This window comes from Manis javanica, chromosome 1, assembly GCF_040802235.1.
Source record: "Manis javanica isolate MJ-LG chromosome 1, MJ_LKY, whole genome shotgun sequence".
Lineage (NCBI taxonomy): Eukaryota > Metazoa > Chordata > Mammalia > Pholidota > Manidae > Manis > Manis javanica.
In genome coordinates this window covers 28,062,997-28,088,818 of record NC_133156.1, presented here as the reverse complement: position 1 = coordinate 28,088,818, position 25,822 = coordinate 28,062,997, and the positions used below count along the sequence as shown (strand labels likewise).

Here is a 25,822-nt window from a genome sequence, read left to right as displayed (position 1 = left end):
TGATGTTGGCTGTGGGTTTATCATATACGGCCTTTATTATGTTGAGGTACTTGCCCTCTATACCCATTTTGCGATAGTTTTTATCATGAATGGATGTTGAATTTTGTCAAAATGCTTTTTCAGCATCTATGGAGATGATCATGTGGTTTTAGTCCTTCTTTTTGCTGATGTGGTGGATGATGCTGATGGATTTTCGAATATTGTACTATCCTTGCATCCCTGGGATGAAACCCACTTGGTCATAGTGTATGATCCTTTTGATATATTTTTGAATTCGTTTTGCTAATATTTTGTTGAGTATTTTTGTATCTATGTTCTTCAGGGATATTGGTCTGTAATTTTCTTTTTCGGTGGGGTCTTTCCCTGGTTTTGGTATTAGGGTGACGTTAGCTTCATAGAATGAGTTTGGGAGTATTCCCTCCTCTTTTATTTTTTTGGAAAACGTTAAGGAGAATGGGTGAGTATGTCTTCTCTGTATGTCTGATAAAATTCTGAGGTAAATCCATCTGGCCCAGGGGTTTTGTTCGTGGGTATTTTTTTGATTACTACTTCAATTTCTTTGCTCGTAATTGGTGTGTTTGAATTTTGTGTTTCTTCCTTGGTCAGTCTTGGAAGGTCGTATTTTTCTAGGAAGTTGTCCATTTCTTCTAGGTTTTCCAGCTTGTTAGCATATAGGTTTTCATAGTAGTCTCTAATAATTCTTTGTATTTCTGTGGGGTCTATCATGATTTTTCCATTCTCATTTCTGATTCTGTTGATTTGTGTTGATTCTCTTTTTGTCTTAATAAGTTTGTCTGGAGGCTTATCTATTTTGTTTATTTTCTCAAAGAACCAGCTCTTGGTTTCATTGATTTTTTCTATTGTTTTATTCTTCTCAATTTTGTTTATTTCTTCTCTGATCTTTATTATGTCCCTCCTTCTGCTGACTGTAGGCCTCATTTGTTCTTCTTTTTCCAGTCTTGATAATTGTGATGTTAGACTACTCATTTGGGATTGTTCTTCCTTCTTTAAGTGTGCCTGGATTGCTATATACTTTCCTCTTAAGACTGCTCTCGCTGCATCCCACAGAAGTTGGGGCTTTGTGTTGTTGTTATCATTTGTTTCCATATAGTCCTTGATCTCTATTTTAATTTGTTTGTTGATCCATTGATTATTTAGGAGCATGTTGTTAAGCTTCCATGTGTTTGTGAGCCTTTTTCTTTGCGCAATTTAGTTCTAGTTTTATTACCTTTGTGGTCTGAAAAGTTGGTTGGTAGAATTTCAATCTTTTGGAATTTACTGAGCTCTTTTTGTGGCCGAGTATATGTATGGTCTATTCTGGAGAATGTTCCATGTGCTCTTGAGACGAATGTATATCCTGTTGCTTTTGGATATAGAGTTCTATGGATGTCTATTAGGTCCATCTGTTCTAGTGTGTTGTTCAGTGCCTCTGTGTCCTTACTTATTTTCTGTCTGGTGGATCTGTCCTTTGGAGTAAGTGGTGTGTTGAAGTCTCCTGAAATGAATGCATTGCATTCTGTTTCCTCCTTTAGTACTGTTAGTATTTGTTTCACAAATGTTGGTGCTCCTGTGTTGGGTGCATATATTTTTATAATGGTTATAGCCTCTTGTTAGACTGAGCCCTTTATCATTATGTAGTATCCTTCTTTATCTCTTGTCACTTTCTTTGTTTTGAAGTCTATTTTGTCTGATGCTAGTACTGCAACACCTGCTTTTTTCTCCCTTTTGTTTGCATGAAACATCTTTTTCCATCCCTTGACTTTTAATCTGCGCATGTCTTTGGGTTTGAGGTGAGTCTCTTGTAAGCAGCATATAGATGGGTGTTGCTTTTTTATCCATTCTATTTCTCTGTATCTTTTGATTGGTGGATTCAGTCCATTTACATGGAGGGTGATTATTGAAAGATATGTACTTATTGCCATTACAGGCTTTAGATTCGTGCTTACCAAAGGTTTAAGGTTAGCTTCTTTAGTATCTTACTGTCTAACTTAATGCACTTATTGAGCTGTTATAAACACTGTCTGGTGATTCTTTATTTCTCTCCCTTCTTATTCCTTCTCCTTCATTCTTTATATGTTGGTTGTTTTATTCTGTGCTCTTTTGTGTTTCCTTTAACTGCTTTTGTGGGTAGTTGATTTTATTTTTTGCCTTTAGTTAGTATTTGGTTGGTCTGCTTTCTTTGCTGTGACTTTATTTTTTCTGGTGAAATCTATTTAGCCTTAGGAGTGCTCCCATCTAGAGCAGTCCCTCTAGAATACCCTGTAGAGGTGTTTTGTGGGAGGCAAATTTCCTCAACTTTTGCTTGTCTGGGGATTGTTTAATCCCTCCTTCATATTTAAATGATAATCGTGCTGGATACAGTATTCTTGGCCCTTCTGTTTCATTGCATTAAATATATCATGCCATTCTCTTCTGGCCTGTAAGGTTTCTGTTGAGAAGTCTGATAGCCTGATGGGTTTTCCTTTGTAGGTGACCTTTTTCCTCTCTGTGGCTGCCTTTAAAACTCTGTCCTTGTCCTTGATCTTTGCCATTTTAATTATTACATGTCTTGGTGGTGTCCTCCTTGGGTCCCTTCTGTTGGAAGTTCTATGTACTTCCGTGTTCTGATCGATTATTTCCTCCCCCAGTTTGGGGAAGTTTTCAGCAATTATTTCTTCAAATACACTTTCTATCCCTTTTTCTCTCTCTTCTTCTGGTACCCCTCTAATGCGGATATTGTTCCTTTTGGATTGGTCACACAGTTCTCTTAATATTGTTCCATTCCTGGAGATCCTTTTGTCTCTCTCTGCGTCAGCTTCTCTGTGTTCCTGTTCTCTGATTTCTGTTCCATTAATGGTCTCTTGCACCTGATCTAGTCTGCTCTTAAGTCCTTCCAGAGAACGTTTCATTTCTGTAATCTCTCTCTGGACTTCATCCCTTAGCTCTTGCATATTTCTCTAAACATCCATCAGCATGGTTATGACCTTTATTTTGAATTCTTTTTCAGGGAGATTGGTTAGGTCTATCTCCCCAGATTCCTTCTCAGGGAAGGGTGTCTGAATTAGTCTGGTTTGTATCAATTCTTCTGCCTTTTCATGGCGATAGAGGTAGTTGTGAGGAGCTGGCATGTGTGTCATCTGGGAGAACGTCCCTTCTTCCTAGTTTGTGGCCTTCCTATCTTGGGAGAATGGTGACCTCTAGCAGCTTGTTCCGGGCAGCTACGTGCAGACGGGGTCTCTGATTCTTGCCTGGCTGCTGTGGAATTAAGCTCTGCAGTTGCTGTGGGCGTGGCCGCTCTCAGGCTGCTGCTCCACTATGGCGGAACCACATCGGAGGGGAAACGGGCGGGAGGCTGTTTATTGCCATGAGAGGCCTCTGAGCTGCGCTGCTGCCCAGGGGGTTATGGCGCCCAGAGTTGCCTGGGATTCCCAGCTGCTGGGCTAAGTGTCCCGGGATGCTTCCATCCAGCTGTGGGGTCCCTGTCCCTTTAAGGCTTTCAAAAAGCACTCGCTTTGCTTTGTCACAGGGGTGCCGGCTATGGGGACCCACTCACAGGTTTTACTGTCCTGTTTCCCTAGTATCCAGCACCCCACACACGCACTGTGTGTCTGTGCTCCAGTGCAGATGGCTAGGGCTGGCTGTTTAGCAGTCCTGGGCTCCCTCTCCCTGCCTGCTCCGACTCCTCTCCTCCTGCCGGGAGCTGGGGTGAGGGGCGCTTGGGTCCCACTGGGCCCTGGCTTGTATCTTACCCCCTTCACGAGGTGCTGGGTTCTTGCAGGTGTGGATGTATTCGGGCTATTGTCCTGTGTCTTCTGAGTTAATATATTTTTAAGTTCTCTTTCTTGTTAGAAGATGAATGAATGTTTTTAAACTTCTTATTTAGAAATAATTCAAAATTGGAAAAATAGTTGCAGAACTAAAAGTAATAACAGTATAATTTTTACTCAGTCACTTGTTTTATCATGTGTGCTCATGTGTACCTTCCCCATATGTTTGTTTGAAAATCAACTTAAATGCGGTATTAAAGTCCTTACTTTTAATTTGGAATGCTTTCTTCATTTTTTCTTCTTTAATTATGTAAGTAATGCCTGCATTCTGTTTAGAACATTTGAAAATTTTATAAATAATGGTAAAAGGAGAAACCAATCATGATTTTCCTCTCACCCTCTGACATCTTGTGAATAATCTTTCAGGCACCTTTCTATGCCAACATTATTCAACCACATATTTGTGTGTATAGTTACTATATGCCTCTCTCAGGAGATAGTAGTTGTAAATCTGATCCTTAGTGTTTCTGATGCGGTGTTAGCAGCTGCACAGAAGAGTGTGGCAAGCTCTGGACTTGAAAGTGACACTGTGCCTTTGGTGGAGTGGTGACTGCTAACTAGCCTCCCACAGGGCTCATTTGGAGCATAGCTGTACAAATTCCCTGGGTAACTTGTTCCTCAAGCTGTTTTAGGACAATGGACCTAAGGAGTTGGAGCTCAAAAGCACCAAATAATGTGTTCTGATCCACAGTTACTCAGTGGTGCAGCCAACAGGACGTCGCAGGTGAAAGTTGTGGAGGTCAAGCCTGATATGTTTCCTCCTTATAAGTACAGCTGCACTGTCACACTGGTGAGCGCAACTGGTGGTGGGCTGGCATGAGGTGGTTTGGGTTTGTGGTTGAAGGCGAGTAGGAGTCTGAAAGGGTGGGGAGTAGTAGTTGGGAGTAAGAGTGAGTGAGGGATGGATCATCGATTCTGAAGATCGAGTCACAGACAAATGATAGCTACTGGGCAAGTCAGCTAGGTTTGCGTTTTCAGGTGAGAGCTGCAGAGTGTAGAGTGGCATTTCCAGAGTGTAGGTCAGCTGAGACCAGGATATTTCTAGGAGACTAATTGGAAATGAGAATCCAGTCCAGCTTTAGCATTCAACAGTCTTTGAACCTTTTAGCCTCAAGAAATCTCACTGATCTGCCTTGAGGGGAAAGAGCATGGCACACGAAACGGGTCAGGATCCAAGATGGAGCCTGGCCATTCCACATCTAAACTGTACCTTGCAAGATGGGCAGGATTTGGATGGTTTGAGAAATGTGTTTTTCCTCCCTAAAACAGAGTCACATTCAATATTAGTACCTGAAAAGGGTTGAGAAATGCTTTTTCAGTAAAGCAGTTTATTTTGTTTAACCTGGCATTTCTCACCAATTTCCCTCTCCCACCCCATTTTATTTTTAATGTGATACATATTAACATCCCAATAAACAAATGTGTGACTCTGGGATCATGCTTTTGCAGGATAAGCACATGGAGCAGTGGAGTAAACACTAGATGTTGAGAAACTTAACATAGCCCTGGCTCTGCTGCCAGCATGCCGCATGACCTTGGGCAGGGCTCTTCCCTGGTCCTCGGTTCTCACTGTTGGTAAAATGCTGCATTGGTTTAGATACCGTGTTAGGGATCCTCTTGCTCTTAATACTCTCTTTTTTTTTAATCCTTAAGGTACCAACCAACCAGATACCTTTTGGCAGAATCTCTGGCTGAGTTGAGTTAGATACACCAATTTTCAGAGAGAAGCTAGATTTTTAAAAATTCTTACCTGGTGAAGGCAGACAGGTGCATAAAGAGTCATTCAATCATTCAAAAAAATATTTATTGAGCACCTGCTTTGTGCTAGGCCCTTTGCTGGGACTCTAATAGTAACAAAACAGCACAGTATAGTGTGTTAACACATTAGTTTGATCTGATCCTAAAGGAGAAAGGCTCTGTTACCCTAGAGATCTGCTCAGGTTTCTTGTCCAAAGAACCAATTACTACCTTCTCCATGCCATCCATACCTTTGCTGCTTGCTCCCTCCCTTTGGCTGCAGGAGGCCCTTAGGGTTACCATCTGGTGGGAACTGCCCAGAACCTTCTTTGGCTTATTAGACAACAACTTGTCATAAGAAACTAGATGATAGAGCTTTGAGCTGAAATAGTCCAAAAATGACAATTTGTCTTTAGGCAATCTTTAGTCCTCCACAGTCTCTAGTACTCTCTGTTAGAACAGGCCTGCTTCACTCTACCAGTTGCCTGGACACTGAAAGCATTTGAAATTCTGACCCTTGAGAGTTAACTTACGTGTTTTGTTGGTGGGGAAGGGCCTGCCAAAACTATATAGGCTGTATTAAGATTGAAGGACTAACTGCAGATAAGACTTCAGGGCCCCTTGGAAGTTAATCTAAATCTAGTTTTACATTTGCCACTCTCTTTTCTGATTTACTAAAAGCTGGTCATCCTCATTCTTGGCTCAGGTGCAGGTATAACTTAACTTTTATAGAATTGAACGCTGGTCTTTCTCTTTTAGGATTTGGGCCTGGCTACCTCAAGAGGCCGGGGAAAGTGCAAGAATCCCTCTTGTAGCTACGTCTACACCAACCGGCATAAACCGCGGATTTGTCCCAGCTGTGGTTTTAACCTCACCAAAGACCGGACTGAGAAAACCACCAAGGCTCTCGTGAGTTCCTTCCCTAAACACATTCCCCAGCTTTGGGCTGGGCTCTGTTAGCAGATCTGTTTTAGTAGAAATGAAAGTATTTCTTAGTACATAATAGTAGAGTGCCAGAACTGGAACCAGGTTGTAGGTTCTGAACCTGGGCAAGTGCTTTCTTCCCTCTAGACTTTGTCCTCATTGCTCAGGTAAGGGGGTTGACCACATGTTTGGTCACTGATTACCTTCTGGCCCAGTGGACCAGGAGATCATTCACCAAAGAGTGTGGCAACCCAGGCTTTAAAGAGGATTCTGAAGGAGAGAGGAATGAAAGGATTACACCCTCTTAAATCTGAGGCCTGGAAGGACTTGTCAGTAGTATTTTGGTGAATAGGTAGAGATTGCCAACCCCAAGACTTGGTAGACTAGCTCACTGCTTCCCAGGCTTCTTGCTGAGCTTTTGGCTAATCACAGAGCTTTACTTTTAGCATTCTTGGCAAACTTGCTTTGAAGTTGGACCAAACTATTTAGATGGTTAAGCACATTCCACTTGCCCCCTTAGGATTCATTTTTTACTTATTCGAACCAGGAAAATGGGCCTTTTCAAAGGCCCTCTGAAATTCCACCTGCATATTTGAGTGAACAGAAAGATACAGCACCTAAGGCAGAACAAAATGCATTAAACAGAATGACTAGGATGACGATCACAAGAGAAATCTCACTGATCTGCCTTGAGGGGAAACAGCATGTCACACAAAACAGGTCAGGATCCAAGATGGAGCCTGGCCACTCCACATCTAAACTGGACATTGCAAGATGGGCAGGATTTGGATGAAATGGGGGAAAGGCATCTGCCTTCCCACCCTGGAGCCTCCTTATACTGTGTGGTGATTGGTAATTATGGGATAGAACTGAGTTCTCTGTAGGTGGGTGGCGTAAACATTCCTTTCTCCTATTTTGTTGGTACAGTTTGCAGTACGGAAATGGGTGTTGGTCTCTAGATCTAAGATGATGAGATGACTTCATTTTCCTGCTCAGACAGGAATTTATCTAGGGATTCTTGCCAAATGATTTCAAATCCCACTGTTATTTATATGCTGTCTTTGGCTAACTAGTAGCTGCCTACCCACAGGACCCTCATCTTTAGACATTCCTTCACCTTCTAATTTTCTCATGTTGAAGAAATAAAATGTAATTATTGTTTTCCACAAAATGAAACACAGCAGAAACCCAGGGGCCTTAGCTTGTATTGCTCTCTGAGGGCCCCCTGGCGCCCATACATTGCCTATGCAGTTTGTCTTCAGTGGCTGTAAATAAGGCTGAAGTGGTCTTCATTCCTTTCCATCTTTCTTCTGTGGCTCAGAGGTGAAGGACCATACATACTGCCAAGCGAGCTTCCAGTCCATGGTTCAGCATAGTCATGACAGAGAACACACAGCTTCCCAGGGCTACTCACTCTAGTGTCAGTCAGTTCTACAGCCACCCATTCATCCATTCTTTTAGCAAGCATATGCTGAATGTCTACTACTGGTCAGGCTTTTGGAAATCGAAAGATGAATAGGACATGGCACCTTCCCTTGAGGAGCTTACAATCCAGTGGGAAAGAAGATAAGTAACCAAACTGTTAGAAATGAGACAAGAGTTGTCACAGATGTGCAGAGTTAATAGAAAGCTGCTTCTTGTTATTATGCAGTTAATTTCTACAAAGCAACATATATTATGCCCAGCAAATGTGAATCGGCATCTTTTGTGTGTCCACACTGGTATTGGGAAGCAGTGGGACTGTATACTCACTCACTGGAGGGGGACAGTGGTTTACCAACTGTGAGGCAGTAAATTTAGGCAGTAAAGCATTGTACTCTGGGAGCACAGAGGGAGTGGTTCCTGCTGCTGCGTTTGCATAAGGGATCAGGGAGGAACCTCCCTTGAAAACCTGCCTGGGAAAGGATCTGTTTTTAATGAGCATTTCAGAACCTTATTCCTGAAACAAGCTAACTGGTATACAAAGTTCCCTTGTACCCAGAAGCTACAGAGTATCAAAGATAGATACTAAAAACAGTATAGATACTTTTTTGCACATCAGCTACCATTTATAAAGTTGTCATTGCATCTGAGGTACTGTGTGCAAAGTGCTTTACTTGCAAAACTCTTTACTCTGTATAACAACTCTAGGAGATTACTAGTATTTTGGTCTTCCATTTCATAGGTAAGGAAATTGAGGCTCAGAAAGATTAAGTAAATTGCCTTGGATCACACATGTACAGCTGTTATGTGGCATATCTAGAACTGAAACACAGGTCTGTTAATGTCCAAAATCCATACCTGGTGAATGGAAGCTGACTTTTGAATCCACGACCAAGTAGTGTGTACATTTCCTTTATTTTACTGATAGAAGTTGAGCCGGAGGGGGGGGGGGGGGGGGAGAGAGAGAGAGAGAGAGAGAGAGAGGAGAGAGAGAGAGAGAGAGAGAGAGAGAGAGAGAGAGAGGAGAGAGAGAGAGAGAGAGAGAGAGGAGAGAGAGAGAGAGGCAGAGAGAGAGAGGCCCATTGCTCTGCCACTTGGCAGCCACTCCTTGTTTTAGCCCAAGGCTGGCTCTTCGTGACCTGGCTGCTTTCTTTCCAGGAGGTGAGCTCACCACTCTCCGAAGTGCTGAGTGCCACGGAGCCCCTGAGCATGGCCCAGAGGGAGATCCAGCGCCAGTCCACACTGCAGCTGCTGCGCAAAGTCCTGCAGATTCCTGAGAATGAGTCAGAGTTGGCTGAGGTCTTTGCCCTGATTCATGAACTCAACAGTTCTCGACTTATCCTGTCCAACGTGAGTGAGGAGACAGTCACCATCGAGCAAACCTCTTGGTCAAATTATTATGAGTCTCCGTCCACGCAGTGCCTTCTCTGTAGCAGCTCATTATTCAAAGGGGGACAAAAGTAAGCACCCCCTTGAGATGTACCCTTTCCCTAGCTGCCCCATCTCACTCATCCCATATTGTCCCTTCCTTCAAGCCCTTTAAAGCTATAACCTTTGAAGATGTTATTTCTTGCTTAAGTTTTCTCTATTTTTCCAATTGGCAAAAGTAGAGCTATAATAACATTTAGTAACTACATTATTTCTATTGAAAATGCCTGAAAGTCACTGTCACCAAATTTAGCGTAATGCCTGGATTTGGGAGTACAGTGAGGTTGGTTACATTGGATAATAAGTTCAGAGTTATATTAACTTTAGGGATGATTCCACAGACCAGATTCCAACAAAATGGGAATACACATCAAGAAAATCTTGGAACACAAGCTCCAGCACTTTCATTTGCTTATTGCAGTGAAGTCTTGAGAATTTTGCAATTAATCACTGAGCCCTGGAACTGCATTAAGAAGTTGATTTCCTTTCTGTTTTTTGGTGATGTTTTTGGTACTAGCTCCCTGGCTGGGCCCCAGGAGTGCTGGCTGCTAACAGCCAGCCGGCTGCAGGTGGTGACTGCCCAGGTGAAGATGTGTCTGAATCCCCACTGTCTGGCCCTGCACAGTTTCATGGACATCTATACAGGTAGGTATGAGCCTTTCTTCCCTCAGAAGGCCCTAGAGAAGCTTGAGAACACCCTCTGAGGGTCAGACTTCTAGTCCTTGGAGCACTAGACCTTCTCAGATGGGGCTTCTGAGAAAGAGGAGATTTTTCCTTCTGGATGTTATAAGCCCAAAAGATTACATTTACCTCCTAAGTGTTAGAACTCTCTGATCTGGAATCTAAACAAAGTTAATTTTATTTTATTTATTTATTTATTTATTTTTTTGAGAGGGCATCTCATATTTATTGATCAAATGGTTGTTAACAACAATAAAATTCTGTATAGGGGACTCAATGCTCAAGGTACAGTCATTAATCCACCCTAAGCCTAATTCTCGTCAGTCTCCAATCTTCTGAAGCATAACGAACAAGTTCTTACACAGTGAATAAATTCTTACATGGTGAACAGTACAAGGGCAGTCATCACAGAAACTTTCAGTTTTGATCACATATTATGAACTATAAATAATCAGGTCAAATATGAATATTCATTTGATTTTTATACTTGATTTATATGTGAATCCCACATTTCTCCCTTATTATTATTATTATTATTTTTTTTAAATAAAATGCTGAAGTGGTAGGTAGATGCAAGATAAAGGTAGAAAACATAGTCTAGTGCGGTAAGAGAGCAAATTTAGATGATCAGGTGTGTGCCTGTAGACTAAGTGTTAATCCAAGCTAGACAAGGGCAATAAAACATCCACGGATGCAGAAGATTTCTCTCATAACAGGGGGGGTGAGGTTCTAAGCTTCACCTCTGTTGATCCCCAATTTCTCACCTGATGGCCCCCCTGCGACTGTGCCTGTCTTAGGTTGTTCCTCCCTTGAGAAAGCTTACCTGTCTCTGGCTAACCAGTCATCTTCCGGGGCCATACAGGGAAATGTAAAGTTGGTAAGTGAGACAGAAGCAATATTGTTTGAAAAGGTTAGCTTTTTACTTCTTTGCAGATTTATGCCCTGTGGCTTTTAGGCTTTTATGCCCAGTATTTGTCTTGAGGTATCTTTACCACTTGGAAGAATTATGATACTCGGTAAATTCGATATGAGGCATGAATTCTATTTAAGGGTTGTAATTAGGAATGAAGAAGAAAAGCTATAGGAGTAGCAGACGGAAGATAACATGGGAAGATTATTTCTTTGACATATCTTCTTGTAGAGTAACTTAAGCATGTATAGGTTTTAAACTACTAATTAAATTGTGTACACACATTAACATAATAGGAATACAGTTACATAACCAAAGCAGACCTATAATTACCAGCTGTCTCCAGTGAAACCAAGAAAACCAATTAGGCACCCTAGGCATTTGTGAAAACTTATCTATGATATGGTGGATATTGTCCAACTGAACTTGAACAGTCTGAGAGAAATTAGACAAATTAAAGCAACCCATTCCTGGGGACTGTTCACATCCCATATGTTCTTTTAACAGTAGATAGTCTGTAGTCGTAAGATTTTGGAGCCCTACAACTTGCACTTCTCCTAATTCTTGGTTGAGTTCCAACAGTATAGATCCAGTCAAATTTGTTGTTTTACTGTATGCACAGGCCAGCTTAGATATCTCCTTCCTCATTCCAATGGCAAGTCCAGGAACCAGTGGGATGAATGCAGCTACAACTGCAGCATCGCCTGGATCTTTGTTGAGGTTTTAAACAAAGTTAATTTTAAAATACTAGATCTTCATTGTGGAAAAACTGGAAAATGCTGACAAGTAAAAAGAAGAAACTATTCCTGCTGTGTAGACTTACTAGTAGTAGTAATTGTGCTGTGTGTTGTTTTGGAATGCTCTTTTTTTTTAAATTTAACAGTTTATCATGGGCATCTTCCAATGCCAGCAAGTGGAGAAATACATGACCTTTGTTTTTGTCTTTTAGCCATTCTAATATGTGCGTGTAATGGTATCTCATTGTGGTTTTAATTTGTATTTCCTTGATGACAAATGATGTTAAGCATCATTGTATGGGCTTATTTGCCAGCACTATTTTATTTGGTGAAGTATCTGTTCCATTGAGTTAGGTGGTTTGGTTCCTTACAGTTGAGCTTTAAGAGTTACTTACGTAGTCTGGGTACAAGTCCTCTGTCAGATAAGTGCTTTGCAAATATTTTCTTATGGTCTGTGGCTCGTCTTTTTGTTTTCTTAATAAAATCTTTAAGAGAGCAAAAGTTTATAAATATGGTGAAGACCAATTCCTCGGTTTTTTTCTTTTTTTCAGGGATTATGCTTTGATGTTATGTCTACCTAGGCGAAGTTTCCTGTTTTCTTCCAAACCTTTTTTAATTTTATGGTTTATCTTTAGGTCTGTGACCCATTTTGAGTTAATTGTTGTACAAACTGTGAGGCCCAGATTGTTTGTTTTTTTGTATTGTTCTGCATATGGACGTCCAGTTGTTGAACCACCCTTTGGTGAAAAGCAGTATTTTTTCCATTGTATTGCCATAGCTTCTTTGTTGAAAATCAGTTGGTCATGTATGTGTGGGGCTAATTCTGCACTCGTTTCTGTTTCATTTATTCATGTTGTCTATACTTTTGCCAAAAGCACAGTTGTCTTGATTACTGCAGCTTTATAGTAAGTCTTATAGTCAAGTGGTATGAGTCCTCCATCCTTCTTCCTCCTGAATTGTTTTGGCTATTTTTGTTCCTGTGTATTTCCATATAAACACTACAATCAGCTTGTCAGTCTATAGAACCCTGCTAGAGTTTTAATTAGGATTATATTGAATCTATAGATCACTTTGGGGAAGTTTGACATACTTAAAAATACTGAGTCAAAAAAAATTGAGTCTTATTCAAATTTCTCTCTCTCCATTTTATTAGGTTTTCTTTTATTTCATCTTTTTTTTAAATTTTCAGCTTTTATAGGTTCTACACTTATTTTGTTAGATCTATACTTAAGAATTTTGTTCAGTGCTAAGTGGCATGGTTGAATTTCTAATTGTTCAGTGCTACAGAAATATGATTGGATTTGTCTGTTGACTTTTTTATACAGTGACCTTACTAAACTCACTAGTTTTAGGAACTTTTTGTAGATTAGTGTTATTGTTTAAAGTTTGTCAATTTGGTAATAAAAACTGGCATATTATTTACTAATTTGTTGTATTTCTTTGATTACTAGGAAGGTTGTATATATGTATTTTTTTTTCTCTTTTGTGAATTTCTTTTATAGACATTTCCATTCTTTGGGGTATTTTGTTGACAGTTTTTCCCTAGTTTATCATGATCTTTTAAATTTGTGATTTCTATTTTTGGACACAGTCTTTTTTTTTTTACTTCTTAGAAACATTTTTATGTAATTGGAGCCTTTGATCTTCCCCTTTATGGTTTCAGCCTTCGGTATCATGCTTTGAAAGGCCTTCCCCACTCCTCTATACCCTTCATTAATGAGAACACATATTCCAGAATTTGCTTTTGTGCAAATATAAAATCACCCTCTTTTATTTGTCCTAAGTTGACTGCACTTAAATTCCTCCAAGTCTTTTACCTCAGGATGTGGTGTAAGGATGATTTGCTAGCCTTTGTTTCATCTCTGCACATTCCTAGGCTAAAGGATGCTTCTGGTCTGGGCCATGGTGCAGCAGTGAGAGGTAGAGGAGAGTGACCTCTGTTGTTGTGGGGACAGAGGTGTGTGAGGGATAGGGAGATGTTTCTTTTTTTCATTAAAAATTTTCTACACATACTTCATATTTCATTTAACATTATTTTATGGGCAAGCAGAGCATTTAAGTCTACCTTATTATTTTTAATGATGAATAGTTTCCTGTTTCATGAATGCACCATAGTTTATTTAACTATTTCTCTTTGTTTCCAGTTTTTTTGCCATTGTGGATGTTGTTACAGTGAATTTCCCTGTTGCCTATTTTTGACCTGCAGGTCTCTTTAATGTGGGGAACAAGCTGCTAGTGAGCCTTGATTTGCTTTTTGCAATCAGAAACCAGATCAAGCTGGGAGAGGACCCCAGAATGTCCATAAGCACTGTTCTGAAGTCAGTGCAGGAGCAAACAGGTAAAGGTTGGCTCCCTCCCTTTCCCAGGGTTAATCCTAAGATCCTGGGAATTTTCAGTGATGGTCATTTGTTGAAAGGATTATCTTGGAGGACAGTCTGATATTTTGAAAAGGAGACGTTCTTGACTTCCTAACACACTCTTCCTTTTGAATTTTACAAATGCCAAACTAACATTGGAAATTATGAGTCTTACCATGCATCCAGGGACCCTCAGCACAAGATTGAACTGACTTTTTGAACGTCATCCTTTGATCATAGGTAGACTTGGCTTCTCTGCATGTTCATCAGACACACTCTGAATACACAGCTTCTGAACATCTGCAACCAGTCCCACAGCTCATGCTGAGACCTGAGGGTGGAGACCACCCTCCCTTACTATCAGAAATTATTTTTCCCCTTGCTTTCCTTACTTCTTTCTGTTTATGATTTTCCCATCCTGTTCCTACAGGCTCTAGTCCCCCTCCACCTGTCTTGCTATGAGGTCATATAAAGTAGATAGAGCAAAGGTTCCAGGGTCAGATGGGACTGTGTTTGAGTCGGCTCTGCCACCTAGTGGCAGTGTGATTTTGAGCAGGTTATTCTCTGTGTCTCAGTTTCTCCTGTTATAAAATGAGGATAATAGCTCCTGGTTTATAAAGATGTGAGAATTAAGTGAGGAAATATTGTCAAAGCTCTTGGCACAGCGTCTCGTGCCTAGTGGGTGCTTAGTAAAAGGCAGCTATTTAGATTGCTACCGGAGCACCTGAAGGTCAGGGTACTTGACTTTTGTGGTGGTGAGTACTCTTGGGTGTTCTTTGTGGGAGAAGCAATCCTGCAGAATTGCCATTCTTGCTGGCCATTGGCTCATCCCCAGCGGCCTCAGAGTGTTTTCCTGTGGCCTTCTCAGAGTTCTTGCTCTCCTTCCAGAGAAGACTCTGACCTTGGAGGAGCTGAACCAGCTGCAGGAGCTGCTGTGCAATGGGTATTGGGCTTTCGAGTGCCTGACTGTCCGAGACTACAATGACATGATCTGTGGCATCTGTGGTGTGGCTCCCAAAGTGGAAATGGCCCAGAGGAGTGAAGAAAATGTGCTGGCACTGAAGAGTGTGGAGGTAAGTGCTTCTCAGCACCACAGGTGACCTTTAGAACTGCTCTTACATTTTGGTAACCACCTTCCTACACATGATGTCTCCAGGAACAGGTAGCTCCAGTGCTGTCCTACATAAGGCAAGTGGCTTTTGCCCAGGTTTTCATCTAAGGAAGGCCTCGTGGAAATAGGGGCATTTGTTACTTACTCAACATACTTATTAAACATGAACTCGGGGCACTTCTTAGACACTTGGGAAATAGTAGAAAAAAAACCCACAAAGCGTCTGGGCTCATTTCGCTCACATTCTGGGTTAGGGAACCAGGAAATAAAAATTATTAACAATTGTATATATTAATACAACATTAATATATACTATATGAATATATGTAGGACAGTAAAGCAGAATAAGGAGAAGAGAGCAGTGTGGTGGAGAGGGGAATTCCTGTTTTATAGAGGGTAGTATCGGAAGGCCCCTCTGATACAGTGGTATGAATAGAAATTTGAAGCCCATGTAGCTCTTGGGGAATGCAGAGCAGAGGGAGCAGCAAGAAACAGGGTCTGAGGTGAGCTTGCTAACATGGTTGAAGAATAGGAGAGGCCAGTGTGGCTGGAGTGTGTGAGCAGTGGAGATAGTGGTAGGATATGTGAGATTCAAGAGACCATAGGAAGCCCAGCTCCCCATGAGGTCAAGTGAGCCATTGGAAGGACTTATGCTGAGTGAAGTGGAGAGTCTTGAAGAAAAGAGTGACCTGATCTCACTTACTTAGGTTCTTAACTAAGAAATGTTCACACAAAGATAACACCAAATTCAGGCGGCATTATACTTTAAATTCTAACAAACATCTAAGAAATACATGATGCCAGTCATAGAAGAATAGTATAAGTGGGTATATTTCCCCAGTTGAAAACAAAACCAGTCATTTAATAAGAGAAAAAATTGGGGCTAATTGTCCTTATGACTATAGATGCCAAAGTCTTGAACAACATAATAGCAAATCAAATCTACAATGAATAAAGTAATACATTGTGACTAAGTTTATCCCAGGAAAGAAAAATTGTCTCAACATTAGAAAATACACTAGTGTAATTCACTACTTAATATTTGAAGGAGAAAACCCACATGATTCTTTCATTAGATATAAAAATAGATTTCATTATTATTCAATACCCATTTATGATAAAGCCCTTAGCAAACTGAGACTAACAGGGAATGTTTCTTAAACTGGTTTAGGGTTTTTACAAAAAATGCCTAGATGAATTAACTGCCATGGTCACACTATAGGGTCTGGCCCGCATGCCCAGTGAGTGCCCTGTGATTATGCCAGCAGTTGCCATCGGGGGTGAGGTTGCCATCTGTGCACTGTACCATAGTAACTGAGAGGACTGGAAAATGAAGTAACAGGACTGGTACAGGACCTCTGGAGAAAAGCTTTGGTGTATTTTGGCATGGCCAGCAGAGCATTTTAGGGATTAAGTGCATATTCCTCTTTTTCTTCCTATTCAAAAAAGGGACATGCATTTATCAGCTACTTCTATTTGAAGGATGGTGGTACATGAAAACAAGCATAGTGCTTTCTGAGTGTTCCTTATAGATAAAATGAACTGTAAAAAAATTACTACTTTTGTGTTACCTCACCAGGAGGCTATGCCAGACTCATTCAAATCTGCTTGCTCAATGGTATTATTAATTAAGGCAGCTACAGTTTATTGAGCATTTTATTACATATCCCAAGCTCTTACTCTGTGCTCAGTGCTTTACCATATAAACGTATTTCTCATCCCAACCCTGTGAGATTTTTTAGGTGAAGGAACTAAAGCACAGGGGGACTCGTCCAAATTCACCCAGCCAGGAAAGAGTGAGCTGGAACCTCATCTCTGTCTAGCTGGTTGACTCCAGAATCTGACTCCTAAATGCTGCTGTGCTCACCAGTGCCTTCTGGGATGCCGGCTCTGTTTTTTTTTTTTATTTAAAACACATCTGACTACAGAGACTTTTTGGTTTCCAGAATAAACAGAAGCTACCCTGCAAAGCTCGTGTCTCCTAATCTTGCCTAGTACCTGCCTTGTCCCAGTCAGGACTCTTTCCTCATGGGACGGAGTAGTAGCCCCTGCATTGTCAGTGTGTACGCTACCACCCTCCTCTGGCCTCACTTGATTTCCTCCCTTGGTGTATGCAGAGCAGTGGGCTGTAAAGGGAGTCGTGGGTATTCTAGTCCATGAAATAAAACCAGAGATTATGGAACAAAACTTACGTATGCGGGTGTCTGTGAAGACACTGGTTGGCTCCTCCCCTCAGGGACTGTGTAGAGGAGGGCCCTCTGGACTGATGACAACAGCCATGTCAGTTTGCACACGCAACACATTGTTAACATTTTCTGTCCTCTTGTTCTTTGCATCAAGAGGGTGAGCTCAGTACCCTTTGAAACTCTGGTGGGAGAAGCATGCCATTTATTCACAGCATGCACTAGTGCCCTGTGACTGGGAAACAAAGGGGAGTAACTTGGGGGAGATGTCTCTGTGTAGAGCAATGGTTCTCATCCTTTGTGGATGTAAGAATTACATTGCCAGTGGTTCTCAGCTCTCCAGTAATGCAAATGACTGTCATCTAAGGAGTTGGATCAGGGTCACACTTCCAGGCCCATAAGAGGGCATACAAGAAGAGCTGAATAATAGCACAAGAGCTAGATGCCTACAGTAGATAAGTAACCTGCATGAGGTAGAGGAAGTAGCTGTGTGCTGGCAAGGTCTGCGTGGGAGGACCTTCTGAGGAGGTGATGGATCACAGGGCCTTGGAGGTGGTGGGATCTCACTGAATTTTATTCCAGTGATTCCTGCTAGCTGGGAATAAGGGCTTGTGCTTTGGAACTAGACCTTGTTCACATTCTTTTTTTTTTTTTTATTAAGATATGATTGATATACACTCTTATGAAGGTTTCACATGAAAAAACAATGTGGTTACTACATTTACCATATTATCAAGTCCCCCCTATGCCCCTGCAGTCACTGTCCATCAGTGTAGTCAGATGCCACAGATCCACTATGTGCCTTCTCTGTGCTACACTGTTCTCCCCGTGATCCCCCACACCATGTGTGCTAAATATAATACCCCTCAGTCCCCTTCTCCCTTCCTTCTCACCCACCCTCCCCCACCCTTCCCCTTTGGTAACCACTAGTCCCTTCTTGGAGTCTGTGAGTCTGCTGCTATTTTGTTCCTTCAGTTTTGCTTTGCTGTTATACTCCACAAATGAGGGAAATCACTTGGCACTTGTCTTTCTCCGCCTGTCTTATTTCACTGACCATTAATACCCTCTAGCTCCATCCATGTTGTTGCAAATGGTAGATTTGTTTGTTTCTTATGGCTGAATAGTATTCCATTGTGTATGTGTACCACATCATCTTTATCCATTCATCTATTAATGGACACTTAGGTTGCTGGCTATTGTAAATAGTGCTGCAATAAACATAGGGGTGCATATGTCTTTTTGAGTCTGAGAACTTGTATTCTTTGGGTAAATTCCGAGGAGTGGAATTCCCAGGTCAAATGGTATTTCTATTTTTAGTTTTTTTGAGGAATCTCCATATTGCTTTCCACAATGGTTGAACTAGCTTACATTCCCACCAGCAGTGTAGGAGGGTTCCCCTTTCTCCGCATCCTTGCCAGCATTTGTTGTCTTTCTAATACTGGCCATCCTAACTGGTGTGAGGTGATAATTTCATTGTGGTTTTTATTTGCATTTCCCTAATAATTAGTGATGTGGAGCATCTTTTCATGTGTCTGTTCCTTTTCATGTGTTGTTAATATTCTTTAGCTCCTATGATTTGACCTTTTTTATGCTGACCTTTTAGTTCACCTGGCCTGAGTTCCTGGGCCCTACTGAGGTAAACGTGGAGGACTTTTGGGCCACAATGGAGACAGAAGTGATTGAGCAGGTGGCCTTCCCTGCTAGCATCCCTATCACCAAGTTTGATGCCTCTGTTATTGCCCCGTTCTTCCCACCACTCATGAGAGGAGCTATGGTCGTCAACACAGAGAAAGACAAAAACCTGGATGTGCAGCCAGTACCTGGTAAGGCCACCTGGTGTCTGACTAAGGTCAGGGAAGGCCCTGTGAAGAGTCTGGAACATTGTCCATGGCAAGACAGCACAAATGGCAGAGAGTGGGCTAGGCCTACCTAGAGGACTACTTCTGGAAAGATAATGACAACTGGGACATAATTCCCTAGAGATTAAAGTCATGGTACAGCGTTTTGAATAGCTGCCAGCCATATTGTATAGGACTGACCCACAGAGCCCCCCCACCCATCAGCCCTCTGGGATGTACTATACTAAAAAGTGGGAATCCTCTGAAAAATGCTGATAGTAAGGCTCCAACCCCAAAGATTCTCATTAACAGGCATAGTCAGGGTCAGGGTGTCTGCTTTTAAGCAGATCTTTCTGATGATTTTGCAGATACTCTGTATATAAATTGCAAAGCCCGGGACTTGGCTGTGGAGAGCATAGACTTCTGAAAACTTAGGTTGGATTCTCAGCAGTACCATTTAGTATCTGTGTGACCTCCACCAAATCCCTTCATTGCCCTGAGTGTCTGTTGCTTCATTTGCAAAGGGGGCATGATACTATTACCCCCTCCTGGGTTGTTGTGAAGATTAAATGAGGTAATATAGTTAAAGTGATAGCCTTCTACTTTTTTTTTTTACTACAGCTCAGTCAGAAATTGTTTCTGCATCGTGACCCAGCTTTGACACTCATATAAACATGCACTTTTCCTTACCAAGTGCAATATACTTTATTTTCTATTTTATTTCATTTAAGAAATTCTGGATATTTTATTAGTATTTAATATGTTGCAATCCACTCATTCTCAAACACTGCTTAACATTACATGCCAAGGTCCCACCTCATATTTGCTGCTTCAAAGCCCAGGAATGTTTTTTTAAGGCCTCCACATAGTCTGTTGGTTAGGCAGATTCAGGAACATAATATATAGAGAGCAGTTTGAAAGTGAGAGTTGCTGCTCTTATTTGCAGTTGTGGTAAGCGTCTGACATTTGGATTCTGAAAAACCTTAAAAGGTTAAAAGCTGGCTCATTTTGGGGTTCTTTTCAAGGGTGCTCTGCTGATACCTCACCTAGATGTTCAAGGGCAGAAACTTGTTCAAGCTGTGAGATACTTCAAATATCTTTAGAAGTCATAAGATTTGCCTTGAGTCCCCCTCTCCAGCACCCAGGGCAGTGCTCAAGGCAGAGCCTGCTTCCACTGCCTGCCATACTGTAGGCCCCTTGTTCTCACCCTGGCTCATGAGAGGACTACCTGTGACCTCTGTTGGCCAGCAGCCCTTACATTAGCACCACCATGTCTTGCAGGCAATGGCAGTGCCTTGGTGAGGCTGCTCCAGGAAGGCACCTGCCAGCTCGGGGAGATTGGCTCCTACAGTGAGGAGGAGCTGCAGCACCTGCTGAGGCAGTGTGGTGTCCCCTTCAGGGTGGAGGACTCCAAGGTGAGCACTGGGGCAGGAGAGACTGGGACTTGGGAGTAGGCTGGTGGGGGTTTTTCTGGGCAGGGGTATAAATGCCTGTAACTGGGTGCTATGTTGGCAATCCACAAGGCCTGGGAGACAGGCAGCCAAATGGTGACATGCATATGAGTCCTTTCTCTCCAGTCGGTTTCTCTACTAAAAATGGTGTGCCCGGACTCTGGCGTCAGGAATCCTGGCTCTCCTGATCACTGTGTGCAACCTCGAATAAGCTACCTTACATTTCTGAGCCTCATTTTCCCCATTTGCAAAGTGTAAATAACAAAAATACTGATCTCATGAGGTTGTTGTAAGGAAGGTAGTTTGCACAATATCTGGTTATCACCCATCCTGGCTCTTAGGAAATGGATACTCTTATATCCATAGAGAGTGTGCACATGAGTTTTATCTATATATTATTTACTTTCCTTCGGGCTAATGTACTGTTGAAAATTTTCTGCTCCATTCAAGTTCAGCTTCAAATGTTGGCTTCTCTTGGAAGTATTCCCTGCCCTGTAAAAGTAGGAAGAACCCAGGCCTCAGAGTCTGGCAGCTGACCATTTTGGCTGACTCTGTGACCTGGTCCTTTCAGGGCCTCAGGTCCCCATCTGTACCTAGAGGATGTCAGGCCAGTGAGGCCACAAGGCCCACTCTGGCCTTCGCAGATGAGTCTTCTGTTTCTGGGAATTGAAGGGAACATTCAGTGCTACGCACCACACCTGGTTCTTAGCATTTACTGCTGTTCTTTTTTATCTCATCCTTCTGCTCCAGGACCAGCTCTGCTTCTCCTTGTTGGCTCTCTATAAATCTGTACAGAATGGAGCCAGAGCTAGACAGCCCCCACCTCATCTTACAGGGGGTAAAATCTATAAGATGTGCCCCCATCAGGTAAGAGGCTGATAGGGAGGAGCAGGAGTAAGTTTCTTCGGGTCAGATCGCCTGCACAGAGGATCTGACGGACCCAGGTCATCCTGTGGGAGCTGGCACTCAGTCACTGGGCAGCTGTGGCTTAGGTGCAACCGTTTGAGCTAGGCAGAGAGCCTGAGTCAGCATCAGTGAGCACTTCCTAAGTACCTTACCAGGTGCTGGCCTCTCCCTAGCTGTTGAGGCTACAGAGGTGAGCAGTGAAGCTGTCATTCCTCCCTCGTGGACCTCATCTTGATGGGGATCTAAAGTCACCACGGCTATGGCAGTAGCTCTGAAGGAACTAGACAAGTCCTGAGGTAGAAAGTAACACAGAGGGACCTGCTTCCCATGGGCCTGCCAGCCAAGGCCGCGAGACCCAGTGATGAGCTAGGGAAGGAATATGCCAACAGAGGGAAGGTGACCATGAAGTCTTAAGAAGGAAAGCCTGGGAGCCAAGAGGAGGAGGGGAGAGGGGTCACCAGCGGGTGCATTGAATGGAGCTTTGCAGGCTGTGGTAACAGTTTGGATTCCTGCTAGAGTGATGAGGGACCCATTGCACAGTTTTGAATGGGAAATGGGGTGGTCATGGTCTCATTTTGGTTTTAAGACATGGTCTGTGGAGAGAGTGGACAGGATAAGCACCAGGTAGCTCGTACACCATGTGATAGAGTAGAGCCAGGCATATACTGGTATAGAAAATCCCCTGAACCAGTACCAAATGGGAAAGAGAGGGTTTAGCAGAGCCACCAGTTCACTGAGGTGTGTGCTTGGGCAGGGCGATGAGTTGTCAAGAGAATGGGTTCTCAGCTCCTTTGACAAAAGTCTGTCTGAGGGCGATGCTCACTGCTTTATCCTGGAGATGAGAGCCTGCTTGCAGGGTTGTGTGCATGCGAATGCGGAGCCGTCAGAAGTACTTGACAGCACAGGGGACGGAGAGCTGTAGATCTCAGGGCTGAGGATGGGGAGGCTGTTCTTGGAGGCGATAGCCAGGACTGGTGGGTGAAGGCAGGGAGGCAGAGGCATCATATGCAGAGCTGCCCAGCAGTGGAGTGGCGCTCAGGGGCCCTGCCAGTGGAGGTGCTTACTAGCCTACTTCAGGGGTTCCCATCTGGATGGGGGGAAGCTGCTCAAACATACTGATGTTTAGATCTCACGCCTTGAGGCTTATTTGCATTTGGTATGAGGCCCAGGAACCTCTAATTTTTTTTTTTGGTATCATTGATCTACAATTACATGAGGAACATTATGTTTACTGGAGTCCCTCCTTCACCAAGTCCCCCCCACATACCCCATTAGTCACTGTCCATCAGCATAGTGAGATGCTGTAGAATCACTACTTGTCTTCTCTGTTTTGCACAGCCCTCCCTGTGCCCCCCCCACATTATACGTGCTAATCGTAAGGCCCCCTTTCTTCTCCCCCCCCTTCTCCCTCCCTTCCCATCCATCCTCCCCAGTCCCTTTCCCTTTGGTAACTGTTAGTCCTTTCTTGGGTTCTGTGATTCTGCTGCTGTTTTGAGGAACCTCTATTTTTAACCACATCTTAACTGCTAGTGCTGTGCAGCCAGGAGTGGGAGCCCGGGACTGGATGGTGTTTGGGAGGGCGAAATGGAGGGTGATTTGGAACAAATGCCCAGGGGGCATTTCACCCTCAGTCAAGGACCAGATACTCCCAACTCTTCTCAGGAGAGCTGGGATGAGCTGGTAACTTCATTTAGGGACATAAGTAGGAGGGTAGTAGAATGTCATGGGCTTTGGCAGGAGGACTTTCACTTCAGTCATGAAATCAGATTGTCATCTTCCTGGGAAGAAGCGGGTGAGGCCTCAGCACTGCCTGCAGCTTGGCCTCTCACCCCTGTGCTCTGCCCCGCCTCCCCCACTGCAGGTGGTCTGTGGCTCCAAGTACCTCGTGCGGGGCGAGAGTGCCCGGGACCACGTGGATCTGCTTGTCTCTTCACGCCATTGGCCTCCTGTCTATGTGGTAGACATGGCCACACCAGTGGCCCTCTGTGCTGACCTCTGCTACCCAGAGCTCACTGACCAGATGTGGGGAAGAAACCAGGGCTGTTTCTCTAGCCCCATGGAGCCGCCCATGGTGAGTTTCCTTCTGAGGAACTAGAATACATCCTGTGGGCTGACCACATTTCACCCACTGGTTCTTCGGAAAGGCCTTCTGGGAACAATCACCAGCATCTTTTTCCTTCATCAACAATTTGTCTTCAGGCTCTGGAACCAGCATTTACTCCACACCTTTTTAGTGACCAACCCGTGTGTGTGTGTAAGGCCACAGCATGTCACTTAGTGTGCCCAGGATGTCCCAGATACAAGTACCTCAGGGTCAGAGGGTCACCCTCCAGATAAGCCTAGAAAATTGCCATCTTTGAGAGACATTGTATACACTGACTTACTAACAGTCCAGATCTACCCTGTCTTGGATTTGCCCATTAATAGACTGCATGGTATGCCTGTTGTAATCTAAAGGCACAGCTTAGAAAACACTGACATTACCCCAGTCTCTCCTTTTATTAAAAGCCCCAGAGTGGAAAATGAACTTGTCCAGTCAGGTAGTCCATCTGGCTCTGGAGGTGACCACTGTCACTACCCCTGTTCTCACAGGAGGACATGGAAGCACAGAGGAGGAGGAGGGGGACTTGCCCCAGGAGAGATGATCTGTGGTGAAATGAGGGTTTAATGAAACAGGGCTGACCCACAGCCTTCACTCACCCACCACACAGGTGCTACCTTGGTCATTCCCTCATGTCAAAGTGGTTTCTTATCTCTGCCCTAGAGCATGTCCTGCCCGGAACTCCTGGACCAGCATTATGCCGTGGACATGACAGAGGCTGTGCACTCTTTCCAGCACCCGGTCACCAAGACTGCCACACGGCGCATTGTCCATGCAGGCACACAGCCCAGTGCTGGTGACCCCAGTGCTGGGCACCACTCCTTGGCCCTGTGCCCTGAGTTGGCACCCTATGCAACCATCCTGGCCTCCATTGCAGACAGCAAACCGAACAGCGTCCGCCAGCAGCCCATTTCCTTTGACAATGCCACCCACTATTACCTCTACAATCGCCTCATGGACTTCCTCACCAGCCGCGAGATTGTCAACCAGCAGATCCACGACATTGTGCAGAGCTGCCAGCCTGGAGAGGTGGTCATCCGCGACACTCTCTACCGCCTTGGGGTTGCTCAGATCAAGACAGAGGCAGAGGAGGAGGGTGAGGAGGAGGAGGTGGCCGCAGTGGCAGAATAAACCTGGCTCTTGTACAGGGACTGCACTGTCTCAAGCCATAGTGAGGCCCTTCCCTGGGGCGGATTCATCCAGGGGACAGGTGGGAGCCTTCGCCTGTAGAGGTGGGAAGGCCTCTGATGCTGGGACTTACCAAAGAGCTTCCATTTCCTGAGCACAGGGGCCCCAGGGCCCTTGGTTTTCAACCTCCTCGGGTCAGGAGAGACACCAGGACACTCTTAATAGCCCTGAGAAAGCACGTGGGGGATGTGTGTTTAACAAAGGGAAAGGGAGGCTGAGGGAAGACTGGTAGCTGGTGGTATCCCTGGGGTCTGCTGCAGGTGAGTGTTGAGGTCCTAGGGTAGGCTACAGTGGAGCTGGCACTAGGTGGGAAGGCCACTGAGGTGTCTCTTCCCACCCATGAAGAATGATGGATGTCTCAACCCCCATAGCCGCCCAAGTTCTTAGCCTATTGCCTTTGACTCAGGGCCTTAGGGGCCTCATTAACTCTAGGTGTCCCTTTGGGCTCTTGGTTGTCTCAGAGGAGGAATGCATTTCCCTCCTGCTCTTCCTGCACCCACATCTGGGGAAAGCTGAGGAGGGAGAAATAGCTGCAGCTCTCTTCCAGGACTGCTTCTCTGCCCTGAGCTTTGAGGAAGAGGACCCCCTTCCTCCTTTCCCTGGCCACTGCTGCTGCATTCTACATCCTCTCTGGGCCCTGGACCCTCCCCACAGAGGGGATGTGGCCCAGGGGCATGACGTAACCTGGCAGCAGTAGGAAAAACTCCCTTCTGTGAAGGGGAAGCAGACTGGGCCATAATGACACAGCAGGACTGGCTCGAGTGCCCAAGGTTTGCTTAGGGCCCAGGAATTGGCCATGTGTTACTTAATTTATTGAGAGGAGTGGAGTAGGTGGCTTTTTTCCCCTCCCTCTTCCCCCAACAAAAATAAAATTTATTAAATTATCTGGTTTTGATGAAGCAAGAGTCAATTCTATGCTCATTGTGTAGGGCACAGTGTCGTTGAACTTGAGGTTCTGGGCTGGTCACTTGATGTGAAGGGGGATGGAAGGAGGTCCCAGGGCATCCACAGGCCCTCGTGTGGCGCAGAGAACCATAGCTGG

The 25,822-nt window shown here is 43.9% G+C and overlaps 1 protein-coding gene across 4 annotated transcripts in view; it reads left to right on the top strand.

The window, feature by feature from the left end:
• The window catches only part of HMGXB3 (HMG-box containing 3), a 48,704-nt gene extending 23,021 nt beyond the window's left edge, over positions 1-25,683 (top strand). For 3 of the 4 annotated variants that reach the window (XM_017642810.3, XM_017642812.3, XM_017642811.3), the window contains 11 exons: positions 4,498-4,596; positions 6,303-6,452; positions 9,048-9,349; positions 9,835-9,962; positions 13,852-13,983; positions 14,891-15,075; positions 18,900-19,119; positions 20,416-20,549; positions 21,336-21,452; positions 23,353-23,562; positions 24,256-25,683. In XM_017642810.3, the coding sequence (XP_017498299.1) occupies positions 4,498-4,596; positions 6,303-6,452; positions 9,048-9,349; positions 9,835-9,962; positions 13,852-13,983; positions 14,891-15,075; positions 18,900-19,119; positions 20,416-20,549; positions 21,336-21,452; positions 23,353-23,562; positions 24,256-24,723 (2,145 nt within the window). In that variant the 3' untranslated portion in view covers positions 24,724-25,683. The remainder of the gene's footprint in view (positions 1-4,497; positions 4,597-6,302; positions 6,453-9,047; positions 9,350-9,834; positions 9,963-13,851; positions 13,984-14,890; positions 15,076-18,899; positions 19,120-20,415; positions 20,550-21,335; positions 21,453-23,352; positions 23,563-24,255) is intronic. The other variant, XM_036994127.2, reaches the window with a different exon arrangement.
• The last annotated feature ends 139 nt before the right edge of the window (positions 25,684-25,822 follow it).